Source organism: Anolis carolinensis, chromosome 2 (genome assembly GCF_035594765.1).
Source record: "Anolis carolinensis isolate JA03-04 chromosome 2, rAnoCar3.1.pri, whole genome shotgun sequence".
Lineage (NCBI taxonomy): Eukaryota > Metazoa > Chordata > Lepidosauria > Squamata > Dactyloidae > Anolis > Anolis carolinensis.
This window is the reverse complement of record NC_085842.1, coordinates 253541692-253557506: the sequence shown is the minus strand read 5'-3', so window position 1 is coordinate 253557506 and position 15815 is coordinate 253541692. Positions and strand designations below refer to the sequence as shown.

At 39.1% G+C, this 15815-nt stretch overlaps 1 protein-coding gene across 12 annotated transcripts in view; it reads left to right on the top strand.

Annotated features, from left to right (window-relative positions):
• cdc14b (cell division cycle 14B) overlaps positions 1-15321 on the top strand; it is a 72163-nt gene extending 56842 nt beyond the window's left edge. For 2 of the 12 annotated variants that reach the window (XM_008103201.3, XM_062972090.1), the window contains exons 13-15: positions 4375-4491; positions 8201-8257; positions 8500-15321. In XM_008103201.3, coding sequence (XP_008101408.2) covers positions 4375-4491; positions 8201-8257; positions 8500-8536 — 211 coding nt within the window. In that variant the 3' untranslated portion in view covers positions 8537-15321. Of the gene's footprint in view, positions 1-4374; positions 4493-7823; positions 7962-8200; positions 8258-8496 lie in introns of all 12 variants that reach the window. The other 10 variants (XM_008103209.3, XM_008103207.3, XR_010003435.1 and 7 more) reach the window with 9 other exon arrangements.
• Positions 15322-15815: the final 494 nt, after the last annotated feature.

Sequence of the window (15815 nt, the reverse complement as noted above, 5' to 3'; positions counted from 1 at the left end):
GTACTGTTCCAGCGGGAAGGTTACGGCGCTCCATGCAGTCATGTCGGCCACATGACCTTGGACATGAGTCTATGGACAACGCCTGCTCTTCGGCTTAGAAATGGAGATGAGCTCAAACCCCCAGAGTTGGACACGACTGGACTTCATGTCAGGGGAAAACCTTTACCTTTATCTTTTAATTGAAAGGAAACCTTAGTTTTAACCCATTGTTGTATTCTAGGTGATAATACTTGAAAATAGCATGTCCAGTATTTTTATTTTGAAAATAGTGTACTTGCAGTCACTATATATACTTTCAAGCAAACTAGGGCTAGTTTGCTGAGAACATAATTTTTTGATTCTAGAGAAATTTGAGGTACCTTTCTTCTCTATTAATGTTTGACAATGCATTGCCATCCAGTGAGATAATTTAGTGCAGTGGGTCTCAACCAGTGGGTCCCCAGATGTTTTAGCCTTCAGCTCCTAGATATCCTAACAGCTGGTAAACTGGCTGGGATTTCTGAGAGTTGTAGGCCAAAATACCTGGGGACCCACCAGTTGAGAACCACTGATTTAGTGGATAGTCACTCATACTGCATTGGGAAGGAACAATTCCTTTGAACAATCATTGTATATTTCCGTCTTCACATTTGATGCTATAGTTACGATCTTACAGCAGATACTACTTACCTGACAAACAGACATTTCAAAAGTGTAGTGAAGGAGAAGTTTTATAGCTGGAATTTTAACTTGGGGGTAGGCAGCAGGTTTCCTCTCTGTTGTTGGATTACGACACTCATCATCCCTCACAATAAGCTGTGCTGCCTTGCAATGCTGGAACTTGCAACAGCAATGCATAACATGGCACATGTTGCCCACTCCTGACTTTATCATCTTAAACTGCCTTCCCAGTTAGTCTTTTCTGGAGAGAGAAATTGTTTTTTAAAACTCTTACAGCACTTAGTGCTGTAATAAACATTTTTTCCTGATGTGTTTTTAAATAGTAGTAGACTTTCTGTAGGTTTAAAGTAGCTAACAAACATGGTTGTCATCCCATATAGCTGTTATGCATGCATAACTAAAGTTATGCATTTCTAGCTGCTTCATTTTCACTATTCCTACAGAGTCACAATACTATTGCAACAGTCTGACATGTCCTCTTGAACCTACTTTGCCAGGTCTCAGCCTCATAGGCTGAACAACATGTGTTCTGCTGACAATTAGGGTCCAGGCACATCATATTTCTATCTTCCTCCTACCAACAAGTGAGATTGTGACAATCGGGAAGCAGGACTGCTGTCAGAATTCCTCGTCACACTCATTGGTGGGAGTGGTGGTGGAAACATCATCTACCTGTATCTCTTCTTTATCTGATGCATCTAATACCTAATAAAAAGGGGTTTTAAGGGGCATTGGGTCAGGGATTCTTCAATCATGCAAATGTGATTTTAAAAAAAGGGAGTGACTGGAAGCCACTATTGTTAAAATAAGACCTCTTGTGAGCCTAAAATCACCAAGAGGGGTAAAAATATGGTAAAATGCTCCCAGCCCCCTTTCAATGTTTAGGGACATTTTAAAACAGAAATAATGTTGATTCGTTTTAACAAGGGAGTTGAAGCATGGGGTGCAATTCTCCAAGGTCTCTGGGGGACCAATGCCTCCCATATTTGCTCGTCCTGATTTAATTGCTTGCAAGAACAAGCTGAGGCAGCCGTTAGCAGTAAAAAAAAAAAAAAAAGCAAAAGCCATAGCCATCTGTCTATTATCCTTCCAGGGGTGTTTCTCTGGAACAGAAACATACTTCCTGTCAACTTAATTGCTGACAGGAACAAGCCGAGGCAGCCCTCAACATTCAAACTATCTCACAATGTCAGAGCCATGCAGCACCTGCATCTTATTTCAAGCAGAAATGGACTTGTTGTGTGCAGAGCAGCAAATCTTAATATTTATTTCTTTTATGTCTCCTCATTCTTGCTGCTAGCAACACCAATTAAAGCAAACTACATTTAAAAAACAAATGATAGTAATTTTTTTTCCATGTTGAGTAACTGCAAGTCACTTCTGGTGTGAGAGAATTGGCAGTCTGCAAGGACGCTGCCCAGGAGACACCTGGTTGTTTTACCATCCTGTGGGAGGCTTCTCTCATTCTGCATGAAAAGCTGGAACTGACAGCTCACCCCACTCCCTGGATTCAAATCACTAACCTTTCATACAGCAGTCCTGCCAGCACACGGGTTTAACCCATTGCACCACAGGGGGCTCCAATCATTGTAATGAAAAGAGTTTTAAAATTGAAATTAACTATCCTATTTCAATTTAAATGCATTCATAATGTAATAATGAAACTGCAGTACTTGTCCCCAATGAAAACACCTAACAACCAGCTAATAGCTAAATGCTTGACAGAACAAGAATGTCCTCTATCTGCCAGCAAAAGGAGACAGAGAAGAGGGCATCCTAGCTATCTGCGGGAAGAACCATAGCATGGGAGAGGTCACTAAGAAGCCCCTCTTAGGTGTTCTGAACAAGAAAAAAAAATCCACCCTGGGGATATTGAAATTGAAGATGGCTTTTATAAAGTGAAAAGTCTAGACTTCGTCCTTATAGGTCACAACTAATATTTGAATTGTAATTTTAACCGTGTAAATGTTCAGTTAGGTAGGGCACTTATGTGTAAATGTGTATTATTCTCTTTTGCACCGATACCTGGGAAGTAAGAATTGATATACTGGGTGGATTTTTCACGTGATGTCATATCTGAATAGTTTTATTCTATTATTCAACCAATTTCCATGGATGGGGAACCTGGTTTTATGTGTGTTATAAGTTCTTGATCTCCATAAAGCTGCTTGCAGTACTTTCCGATCTAAAAAAGATCTAACTCTTTGTGTTTCAGAAGTAAAAAAAACTAAGCTAAAGCAAAAGGAATGCAATGGTTCAAATGGAAAACTTTACAGTTGGCTCTTAGTATCTCCTGAGGTTTGGTTCCAGGACCCTGCATGGATACCAAAATCCATGGATACTTAGGTTCAGTTACATAGCATGCCGTACTACAATTGTGTCTCTTCTATAAAATGATAAGATTCACTTTTGAGATTTTAAAAAATAATTTCCAAGCTGTGGATTGTTGAATTCATATATACAGAATCCATGGATATGGAGGGCTGGCTGTATATGTTTTTAAAGCTCAGCAAAAAATTGAAATACTATGTAAATTGGGGTTGTTGTATGTCTTTCGGGCTGTGTGGCCATGTTCCAGAAGTATTCTCTCCTGACGTTTCGCCCACAATCTATGGCAGGCATCCTCAGAGGTTGTGAGGTATGGATAAACTAAGTAAGGAAAGGAAAGAATATATATCTGTGTAGAGTCCAGGGTGTGGCAAGAGTCCTTTGTCACTGGGCGCCAGCATTAATGTTTCAGTTAATCACCCTAATTAGCATTGGAAATGTTTTGTCTCTTGCCTGGGGGCATCCTTTGTTCAGTTCAAGCCCTCAGAGTTTTGGTTCCCATCTACTGTTTTGATTTTGGAGTTTTGTAATACTGGTAGCCAGATTTTGTTCATTTTCATGGTTTCTTCCTTTCTGTTGAAGTTGTCCACATGCTTGTGGATTTCAATGGCTTCTCTGTGTAGCCTGACATGATAGTTGTTGGAATGGTCCAGCATTTTTGTGTTCTCAAATAATATCCTGTGTCCAGGCTGGTTCATCAAATGCTCTGCTATGGCTGATTTCTCTGGTTGAATTAGTCTGCAGTGCCTTTCATGTTCTTTGACTCTTGTTTGGGCGCTGCGTTTGGTGGTCCCTATGTAGACTTGTCCACAGCTGCATGGTATCCGGTAGACTCCTGCAGAAGAGAGAGGATCCCTCTTGTCCTTCGCTGGCTACCAGTATTACAAAACTCCAAAATCAAAACAGTAGATGGGAACCAAAACTCTGAGGGCTTGACTGAACAAAGGATGCCCCCAGGCAAGAGACAAAACATTTCCAATGCTAATTAGGGTGATTAACTGAAACATTAATGCTGGCTCCCAGTGACAAAGGACTCTTGCCACACCCTGGACTCTACACAGATATATATTCTTTCCTTTCCTTACTTAGTTTATCCATACCTCACAACCTCTGAGGATGCCTGCCATAGATGTGGGCGAAACGTCAGGAGAGAATACTTCTGGAACATGGCCACACAGCCCAAAAGACATACAACAACCCTGTGATCCCGGCCATGAAAGCCTTCGACGACACTATGTAAATTCACTGAGGAGAGATAATAAATATCTTCAAGAAATATTCTTGTTTTAGGCATCCTTCTGGAAAAATATAATGCCATTTCATTCTTATCATTGTATGTTATATACTTTTCAGCTTATTTTATATTTCTCTTTCCTGCTCTTTCAGAATAATTCTGCAATCCAGTGTTCACAAAAGTAAAAAGACTGAACCTGGTATTTCTGCCAATGCAAACATTCCTAAAAGAACCACTAGGTCTACTGCCAGAAAAAGCAGTTTCAAAAGGTGAGAATTACTAGACATTATCCTGAATTGAAGACACTATCAGTTGAAAAAATCTGAACATAAAAAAACTTTAAAGTTTGTACTTCTGACATAGAAAGGCTGTTTTAAAACAGATTGTACTAAATTATAGTTTAGGCTAATGTTGGTAATTATTTGACCACCTCTACCTCCTGTAACATCATTTTAAGATCAAAAGCACTTCTTGATTTATTTCTAGATTTCGTGCTTCTCCTCAACTAAAGAAGAAGCATTTTCAGTCCAAGAGCTGTATACCTTTAGAGAGAACCACCTCAAAGCTGCTTGCCAGCTATATTAAGATCTAATCAAAAGGGGGCACATCCACCATGTCTTAATAAATTCTTTTATTAGAGTTCTATTTTTTTAAGCAGTTGGCTTTACTGAGTCTTATTTTATTTTAAAATACGAGTCTCACCCATGGGAGGAAAACACAATAAAAATAAATAAACAAAAAAACTTTGAAATGTTCTAAATGAAAAATGTATTAAAATCTTCAGAAATAAATTAGAAGCAAATATCTGTGGTCATATCTGGCCCCATCTTCATGCTCTAAACTGACACGGGCGGAAGAAAAGTAAAGTTTTTCAAAAGTGAATTACTATGATGGAGGCCACATGGGAATGCTCCACAGGCCATTTCTCTACCCATTATTTCAACTGCATAACTTAACAAGTCTATGAAACTATAATTTAAAGCAGGAATGAACAACCTTTTGCCATTCTTCCTCCACTAAAGGCTGCACCCATTAGCACCATCTAGATTTGATGGCAATTGAGAAAAGGCCCATCTAAAATCGCAAGGAAATTAAATCTGTTTTTATTACTTCAGATGAAGTGAAGTACAGTAGAGTCTCACTTATCCAACACAAATGGGCCGGCAGAACATTGGATAATCAAAAATGTTGGATAATAAGGAGGGATTAAGGAAAAGCCTATAAACATCAAATTATGTTATGATTTTACAAATTAAGCACCAAAACATCATGCTTTACAACACATGGATAGAAAAAGCAATTCAGTACATGATAACGTTATGTAATAATTATTGTATTTATGAATTTAGCACCAAAATTTCGCAATTTATTGAAAAATTGACTACAAAAACATTGACTACTAAAAGGCAAACTGCGTTGGATAATACAGAACCTTGGATAAGCGGAGCTTGGATAAGCGAGACTCGACTCTATGTGATTATTCATAATTCATGATCCAAATTGCCAGCATTTACACAATTGTTTACTTAGATGTATGAAACAGATTTTTTCTGATGTGTGGATTTTACATATGATCTTTTTGAAAGCTTTACTGTTGTAATAGTTACATCCACATTTGTGCTCTTCATATATTTTTAGTATTTTCTGTTGCCATCTGATGGATGTCCATCATTGCAGACATTTTGAATTTCCATCTTCTTTACTGAATTTTGATTCAGACATTTCCCTTATTAAATCAAAAGATTTAATCAAAAGATATATCAAAAGATTTAATCAAAATCCAAAGGTGTGTGCTTTCCTCAGTTATTGGTGCTCTGTAACGATTTTAGATTCTGCCTGCTTCCAATGGGAAAACTCTGGCTTAACTAGCCCACGAACATGTCAGTAGGACATTACCAAGGAGAGAGTAGTATCTTGAGGAGAGAGCATGTTGACACAAAACTGAAGTCTGTCTTGACATACTGAGCCAAACTACAACCCACATGCTCCTTTCTCCATTTCTAGGTCTCCAGTAGCTGATGGTTGGAATCCTGTCAGGCAGTTATGAACATGTAACCTAAGGTTACACAAGTCATTAGTGCTTCATTTTAATCATCCCTATGTAGACCCTAGTTTATGAAAGTCATCCAGTCTCCACTTACAAGGACGCAACTACTATGACCAATAGGGTCTGTTACCCTGTAGATCAGGAAGCCACTTTTTGACAGCCCTACTCTTCCTTGCACGAGTGGTCTCCTGTGTTAGGGAAATTGTGACAGGGTCCTGCTTCTGCCCCTTGCACCAGCAATTGGGCATGATCATTTTCTGTCGCTTCTTGATATGTGGGAGTTGGGAGGAGGTTCATTGTTTTTGCCTCCCATATGTAAGTTCTCAGCAGGATTCTGACCATAGTTTGCCAGGATATCGGAGTCGAGCAAATTTAGCTCCAAGCTATGATTTGAAGTGGGTTAACAAAAACAGTTTAGCTTAAAACACAGTTGCCTGATTCAGACATCTGTGCCTTGGGAAGCTATTGACACTGAGGCTACATGTCTGATCACATAGGTAATCATGTAGGCCATATCTGTTTTATCTAATTACTGTTTCTGCTGTCCTACTTTGACATTTTAAATTAGGGAACAACAGTTTTATTGATAGTTAGTCACTCTTCCGGTGTATTAGGGGCAAAATAAATAATCCTAGTATGTGAAGTGTTTTCTATCTCATGATCCCCTGCATCTTAAATGAAGGTGGGTTTGGCAAGGTGTACCGAAACAGTATGCACATAGTTAAGCCTGGCGATGTGGAAATGTTTTCCTATGAAGTGCAATGTTGAACTACGTATATTTGTTAAATTTTTGTGATGTTCGTGATTTTTCATTGTGTTGTAACCCGCCTCGAGCTGCAGAGAGAGGCGAATAAGAAATAAAATAATAATCATTGTCACCATCATCATCTTACATATGTTCAAAGGGACCAAAGTAGATGTGGATATCATTGTATTTAAAACAGATTGGTTATGGTCATACAGCAGTTTCATGTACCTTTGTTTCAGTACCATGGCACATGACTGTGAACAGCAAATATCCTTTGGAAAAACAAATGTGCATTTTTTTCAAAGGAGAACTCAGCTTTGGCTTCTGCACACCATATCTCAAGCAAACAATTTATCTGTATGTAATCTGGAGGGCGCACAGGGTCCTAATGCTGATCAGTAGAGGTGCTGCACACTGTGTAAAACAATAGAATGCCTGAATTAACAAATACTCAAAAGGAAGAGGAGGGAGTGTAAGTTATTAGTCTATACGTTGTTTGTTTAGAGTTTATCTGGTAAATTCTTTGCACAAGTGCCTTACTGTGTTGGAATGTTCATTACGATTTGTGGCAAAGTCCTGTGTTCCCACCAGACACTTGTGCGTGGATGCTGTCTCCACTTCAGTGGCAACATGCTTTATACATGTGGCTGCCATCTGGAGACATGAATGTGTAAGGTTTAGTTTTCCATGCTATGTAGATGCATCTAATGTACATTATCCAGTTTTAAAACTGGGATCTTAAGGTCATAGAATACAATTTTCAAGAGTGCTCAAGTAACGCCCTCCCCTCTTTCTCTCAAAATTGGCTGGAAACCCATACTGCAAATGCAAGAGCCCTTCCTTGTTGCTTCAGTTAGCAGTTTAGGGAACGAGATATTGCCTTGACACAATGAGTGGAAAGAGGATGGATTGTAAGAGACTTGGCGCATAGGAGCAAATACACAGTAAGTGCTATGTTGATAATTGAATAGAGTTTATCACTTTTTAGGAGTACCTTTGTGTGATTTTAATCATGAAAAACTAAAAAAGGAAGAAACTTCTTTATTTCCTAAAAGTTCCAATCTGCTTTTAATATTGTCAGTTGTATTTGACACTTATTGGAAACTGCATAAAGCAACAGAATGCCATCTATTAACTCCTTAGTCTTGCAACAACTTCTCTTTATTTTCTGCTCTTCCAACAGTCTGATGCCTCAGAGAGAAAGAAGGAAAAGGGATGCTTTACAACAAATACGCTTATGGTACTTTAACCCCACTTGCTTGCTGTTTATAAACCTGTGCTTCCTTGTCTTCTAATATTTGTAATCTGAGTGGCCAAGCTGTATCTTTGTTGCTATTAAAATTGTATTGTCATCTGAAATGTAATCCATGATGCTTTCCTCTCCTCCTGGCCAACATTTTGATTTGCTTGCTTGCTTTAAATGATAACACTCTTTGATGTTCACATTTGACATTCCTCAAACTTTTTGTTCCATTTCAGCAGTGCTCCTATTCCAAGAACAAGAACTGTGCTGCGTTGAACAATCGGAACTGAAGAAGACGTAGAGGAACAAAAGGACATTGCTGTCAATTAAAAAAAATCGAACTGACAATTTTTTTTTAAAAAAAGTGGTCTATTTTAACTTTTAGCTGCAATTCTTCGAAGTTTAGAGAAGTTTGTGCAAAGACCCAAAGCTATGACCATATTCTGGAAGCACTTGCAGATGTAAATGTGATAATGGCCTGTAAATTTTAGCTTTGAGTCTAAATAACGCATTTCTTACCAAGAGAGCTTTCTTTTTGTCTGATGCTAATGTATGAAATGTGATGGCAATCAACTCTCTCTGCCCTCTGCGACATTTATGGGAACCCGAGGTGAACAGGTTTGCTATTTAATCATTTAAGGCTTTCTATCGCAGCATAGCTTCTCATAAAATGGAGGAGGGGGAAGAATTGGGAAGATATGTCTCATTTTTGTTCATTGAAACATAATTCCTTAAATTGTATGTCCTGATTTTTAAAGTCATTTTTATCATCTGCAACTGACTTCTAAATTCACCAAAGAGTGCTTTACTCCCATCGTTTTGTTTTCTTGTTTTTGCCAATTCACCATTGTCTAAAGCAGAGCTCCCCAAACATGACATGTTGGCAACATACTTTTTAGACATGCATCATTTCATGACACAGTAATTCAGTTTTACTATCAAACTGGAGGTGAAACCCCCAACTCCTTGTAAGAGGTATGGACACATACATAAATTCTGCTTACAAAATGTATGGGGGCACACTATATCTCATGAAAATTTTTCATTTGTAAAAAATATATGATTTATTGGTTATTGCATCTAGACTCAGGTTTCTCGTTAAGTTCGTGTGACACTCCTACACACACTGCAATTGACACAAATGTGTTGCACACACAGTTTGGAAAGCTCTGGTCTAAAGTGTTACTTTAAATTAACAAAAATACCTATGTGCGTTGTATTTTCATGTCACATTTGTAAGAGATTTTCTTGTGCGGGTACTAGTGTATGGGTAGAGAAATGAGTGCAAACCTTCAGCAATTGTAAATAATTGGATAAAATGCAGCAAAAGTAAGCCTTTTTAATGAATGTTTCTGGGTGCATACGTGCAAGCACATGCACGTATGTATAGAGTGCCTCATAAATGGCAGTGGGCAACGCTCCACTAAAACATTTTTTTTAAGACTTAGAATCATAGAGTTGGAAAAGACCTCGTGGGCCATCCAGCCCAACCCCCTGCCAAGAAGCAGGAAAATCACATTCAAAGCACCCCCCCCGACAGATGGTCATCTAGCCTCTGTTTAAAAGCCTCCAAAGGAGCCTCCACCACACTCTGGGGTAGAGAGTTCCACTGCTGAACAGCTCTCACAGTGAGGAAGTTCTTCCTAATGTAACTTGATGAAAGATGGAACATACATTTGCCCGTTCTGTTGCCAAGTATCACCTCAGAGAAGGTCCTGGCCAAAAAAACTGCCTTCCTTACAGAAATGGGATTACACCTGAACTGGGGTTCCTATTGAACTATGGCTTGGCATTGCTGTAGTAACCCTTTTTCATTCCTAGTTTCTGATTTGTAAAAGCTTTTGGTCTATTCTAATTCATAGAGAAGTAACAGGAATATCTGGAAAATTGTAGTGAAATCTGGAAAAAGCACTATGGGGTGCTAAAATTACCATTTGTGATTTAAAAGAGTAAAGAGAAATTATTACCAGACTGTAATAATTTGGTCATTAGTAACTGAAGCAGTACTATTACAGCTATGTTTGTTGCTTTGTTCACCCTTACGGTAGTACAGTACTGTTCAGTATTTTTCTCCAAAGAGAAATGCTGGAGTTGCCAGAAAGTACTACAGACACTGAATTATTCACTTGAGAAGATTATCTTTAGGCTTTTAACCAGACCTCTGGCTTTAGCCATGCTAACTAGTCCTCAGTACTTTGTGTTTTCATTCATGGCACTGGAGTTGGACTGGATGGCCACTCTTCCAACTAATTCCATGACAGTTCTTATGGACCAACACAATCATGGAGCAAATCCCTTTATGTTTTAAAGAAACGTGAAGTATTGGACAGTCCTCCTGGAACACTCTGCAGGCAGAGCTTAAGATAAAGATTACTTCTACAAAGCTATAGTTCCAGAACACCCCCTAAAATACTATTATCAGATGTTTTTAACATAGCTAATTTCCTATTTATTGAAAGTAATTCACATTTTAATTAAACACTGTAAGTCACTGGCCTCTGCTACAAAACACATTCCTCCTCTTCACTTTGTTGCGACTTCATAAACCATAAGAGTGAAGCAGATTTGAACCATGTTATTGTCACCTTGTAACATACTGCCATAATTAAAACTTGCTAAAAAGCTTGCTATGCCACAAAAGGTCTGAAGCAGAATTACAATCTCAAAGTTGCATCTTCATCATCATCATCATCATCATCATCATCATTTAATTACTTATTAATCGCCCTCCATCCACGATGCTCTAGGCGATTTACAAGATAAAAAAGGAGAAAAATACATACATCTTCATTAAGGGATTAACTGCTGTGTTTGATGCTTATAGGCACCTGTTTGAAAGGATTGGCAATGGAAATCCAGTTGCTTTCTAACTTAGCTTGCATGGAATTCATTATCCTTATTTACTCTTCAGGAAAATGTTGACAAACTTCTAGGAATTGCAGATTTAGTCATTTTTTTGTTCATGAAACTTGTTATGCTCCTGTTCCATTATTAGACCTTGTTTCAATGCTGGAGTACAATACATGTACACTGAAGATACAATTTCCGCATCAAACATGTGAACTATGGGTGTCACACATCTGTGTATATTGGGGAATGGCAACTGGTCCAGTGTTTAGATAAGACCATCTTCTCGGACACAATTTGAACATAATATATATCCTGAAATGCTGTCCTTAGGATCAGTGTATCCCCCCCCCCCCCCCCCCAAATACTGCCTTTTGGATTTTTACTCATTGACCACACATTGTTGTTGAGTAGTCAAATATAATCTAAATTTCAAATTACTTTCATAAATCAACTCTGGCCTCTGATTTCCAGAGTTCTCATAGAATCATAGAATAGTAGAGTTGGAAGAGACCTCATGGGCCATCCAGTCCAACCCCCTGCTAAGAAGCAGGAAATCGCATTCAAAGCACCCCCGACAGATGGCCATCCAGCCTCTGCTTAAAAGCCTCCAAAGAAGGAGCCTCCACCACGGCCCGGGGGAGAGAGTTCCACTGTCGAACAGCCCTCACAGTGAGGAAGTTCTTCCTGATGTTCAGGTGGAATCTCCTTTCTTTCCTGTAGTTTGAAGCCATTGTTCCGTGTCCTAGTCTGCAGGCCTGCAGAAAACAAACTTGCTCCCTCCTCCCTATGACTTCCCTTCACGTATTTGTACATGGCGATCATGTCTCCTCTCAGCCTTCTCTTCTGCAGGCTAAACATGCCCAGCTTTTTTAGCCGCTCCTCATAGGGCTTGTTCTCCAGACCCTTAATCATTTTAGTCGCCCTCCTCTGGACGCTTTCCAGCTTGTCAACATCTCCCTTCAACTGCGGTGCCCAAAATTGGACACAGTATTCCAGGTGTGGTCTGACCAAGGCAGAATAGAGGGGGAGCATGACTTCCCTGGATCTAGACGCTATACCCCTATTGATACAGGCCAGAATCCCGTTGGCTTTTTTAGCTGCTGCATCACATTGTTGGCTCATGTTTCACTTGTTGTCCACGAGGACTCCAAGGCCTTTTTCGCACACACTGCTGTCAAGCCAGGCATCCCCCATTCTGTATCTTTGATTTCCATTTTTTCTGCTGAAGTGAAGTATCTTGCATTTGTCCCTGTTGAACTTCATTTTGTTAGTTTCGGCCCATCTCTCTAGTCTGTCAAGATCGTTTTGAATTCTGCTCCTGTCTTCTGGAGTGTTAGCTATCCCTCCTAGTTTGGTGTCGTCTGCAAACTTGATGATCGTGCCTTCTAATCCTTCGTCTAAGTCGTCAATAAAGATGTTGAACAGAACCGGGCCCAGGACAGAGCCCTGCGGCACTCCACTTGTCACTTCTTTCCATGATGAAGACGACGCATTGGTGAGCACCCTTTGAGTTCGTTCACTTAGCCAATTACAGATCCACCTAACCGTAGTTTTGTCTAGTCCACATTTTACTAGTTTGTTTGCCAGAAGATCGTGGGGGACTTTGTCGAATGCCTTACTGAAATCCAGGTACGCTACATCCACAGCATTCCCTGTATCGACCCAACTCGTAACTCTATCGAAAAAAGAGATCACATTAGTCTGGCATGACTTGTTTTTGGTAAATCCGTGTTGACTATTAGCAATGACCGCATTTGTTTCTAAGTGTTCGCAGACCACTTCCGTAATGATCTTTTCCAGAATCTTGCCTGGTATCGATGTGAGGCTGACCGGACGGTAATTGTTTGGGTCGTTCTTTTTTCCCTTCTTGAAGATAGGGACCACATTCGCCCTCCTCCAATCTGCTGGGACTTCTCCTGTTCTCCAAGAACTCTCGAAGATAATTGCTAGTGGTTCTGAAATAACTTCCGCTAGTTCCTTAAGTACTCTTGGATGTAGCTGATCTGGCCCTGGGGACTTGAATTCGTTTAGAGTGGCCAGGTGTTCCTGGACAACTTGTTTCCCTATTTGGGGTTGGATTTCCCCCAATCCTTCGTCCATTCCATGTTGCTGAGGTTGAAGATGGCTTTCTTTTTGTGAGAAGACCGAGGCAAAGACGGCATTAAGCAGTTCTGCCTTTTCCCTATCCCCCGTCGCCATCGCCCCATCTTCTCCTTGCAGAGGCCCTATCGCCTCCTTCTTCTTCCTTTTTCTACCAACGTAAGCAAAAAAGCCTTTTTTTGGTTGTTTTTTATGTCCCTGGCAAGCCTGAGCTCATTTTGCGCTTTAGCCTTGCGAACCTTTTCCCTACAGGTGTTGGCTGTACGTTTGAATTCTTCTTTGATGATTTCTCCCCTTTTCCACTTCTTGTGCATGTCACTTTTGAGCTTTAGCTCAGTTAGAAGTTCTTTGGACATCCATTCTGGCTTCTTTGCACTTGTCTTATTTTTCTTCTTTGTTGGCACTGTTTGCATTTGCGCCTTCTCTAATAATTATGGACACTGAATGAAGTATCAGCATGCTTGGGTTTTAAAAAATGGATATCATTTTAAATAACGGTTGTATGTTATGCTCTCAGCTACTCAGGTTCATTTCCTACTCAACAATATTCCAACAAAAAGAAATCAGCTCTTTGTTATTTTTAGTTTTGTTAAATGTGGGGAAGCTATGAAATAAATAAGTTTATATGTCAATGAGGCTAAATTTTCAGTCTGTTGTGATAAAACTGGTTTAGACACAAGTTCCTGTATTTTGATATTTGCTTTAGTGTAAATGGAAATAACACCAAGTGAATTAGGTAAATTAATACTTGTACCAGGACCCAAAATTTTTCAACAGTTATTACCATACCCTTTTATACTACCATCTCTTTTTACAAAGCCCCATCTCAAGAATCTAGCTATGCATTAGCTGTATTCAGCCATTACTACAATTAGAAGGCCAGATGGACTGAATTTCACTGGCACATTTTATGGGATTTTGTTTAGAGCTCAAGAGTATACTTACAAAAGCCATAGGAAAAAGCAGTAGGTACCTTTGAAGTAGCCCATTTAACAAAAAATGACCCCCCTTTTCATATTTACTTAAGGATTTCCCTTGAAGATCATAAAAAGGTAATTCCTTCATAACAATTCACAATTGCTGCTTTGTAAAATCAGATCTGAAGAGCAACCTGACGTACATGTTTTGAAAAGATATTGTGAGCCTTCAAGTCATTTCTGACCTACAACAACCCTAAGGCAAACTTATCACATGGTTTCTTAGCTAGATTTTCCATTGGTTTCTTCTGAGGGGAAGAGCTTGACTTGTCCAAGAATTCTAGAGGGGGGGGGGGTGTTCATAGCCAAATTCGGACTCAAGCCCAGATCTCTAGAATTGACGTCCATTGTTTAAACCACTACACCTCGCTGGGTCTATGATCTGGAACTTTCATCAAACCTAACCAAGCTAGTGTAGCAACCACTGTACATGTCCACAATGAGGGCTTTAAGTTTCTGGTGGGATTTCCACATGCACTTCAAGGGACTTTTGAAATTTCTGGACCAATGTTTAATGTCTCATAGAACACATATAAGCTTGACATTAAATTAAAAACTATTGCAGGTTTCCCAGTTGTCTAATATCCAATAATTCTGCGCAGGCGTGTAAATTAAGCAGGTTATGTTGTTCTTTCCAAATACAGATTTTTTTTAGCTTAGGTTTCTAGTTGGTCTCTTGACATGCACACTATGTACCGAAGAAATTATTTCAAGACTATACTGGTTGGGTAGCACAACTGTACAACCTTCTGAACTTTCATAGTTAGTTAAATTGTTCTTGGCATTAGTCTGTTTTACTACAGACAGCTATAACCGTTCAAAGACAAGGGAAAAGCTTTTTCAGGGTGATTGCTTTTAAATCCCAATATTGTCCTGTAGTTTTGTATCTACTGCTTTGTAAACTCCTGTACAGACCATCTGTTCATAGTATAGTGTAATCAATACTGTTCAGCTTTTTGAAAGAAAAATTGTAATATTTAAAAAAGTCAGGAAAATTTATTTTGCTAAATATATTTTAAGGGTAAACTTGATACTATCTTGAAAGTTTAATTTGATAGTATGTATTTCTCATTAAATCAGTGTGATTTGATTAATTAACTTGTAAAATGTATACAAATAAAATGTATTGTTTGACCACGGCTCTCCTACAAGAGTATTATTACATGGACAGTATCTTGAAGTGACTGGCTTGACCTTGAAGGAACTGGGGGCAGCACAGCCGACAGGAAGCTCTGGCGTGGGCTGGTCCATGAGGTCACGAAGAGTTGGAAGAGACTGAACGAATAAACAACAAACGTGTCTAGAAAGCCTTTCAGTATGGTAAAGCTGCTAAGGAAACACATTTTTGTATGCATTGCCTTTTCTACAACTTCTAGTGCAGTTTTTCACAAGAACTTGTAAAGTAATTTGATACTGGCTAATATAATGGCAACTGTAATCCAGGAAAGTGCAGATTGATACAACATGGAGATTAAATCCTTTAAAAAAAGAACAGAGAAAGCACCATTTGTTTATGGTCTTGCTGAAGTGCATAAACCTTTCTGGGCATATACCCGATTTCAAATAGGAAAGTAATTTTGCAATTAAATATCTTAACATTTGCAATCTCCAGTGTCAAGCTATTTTTT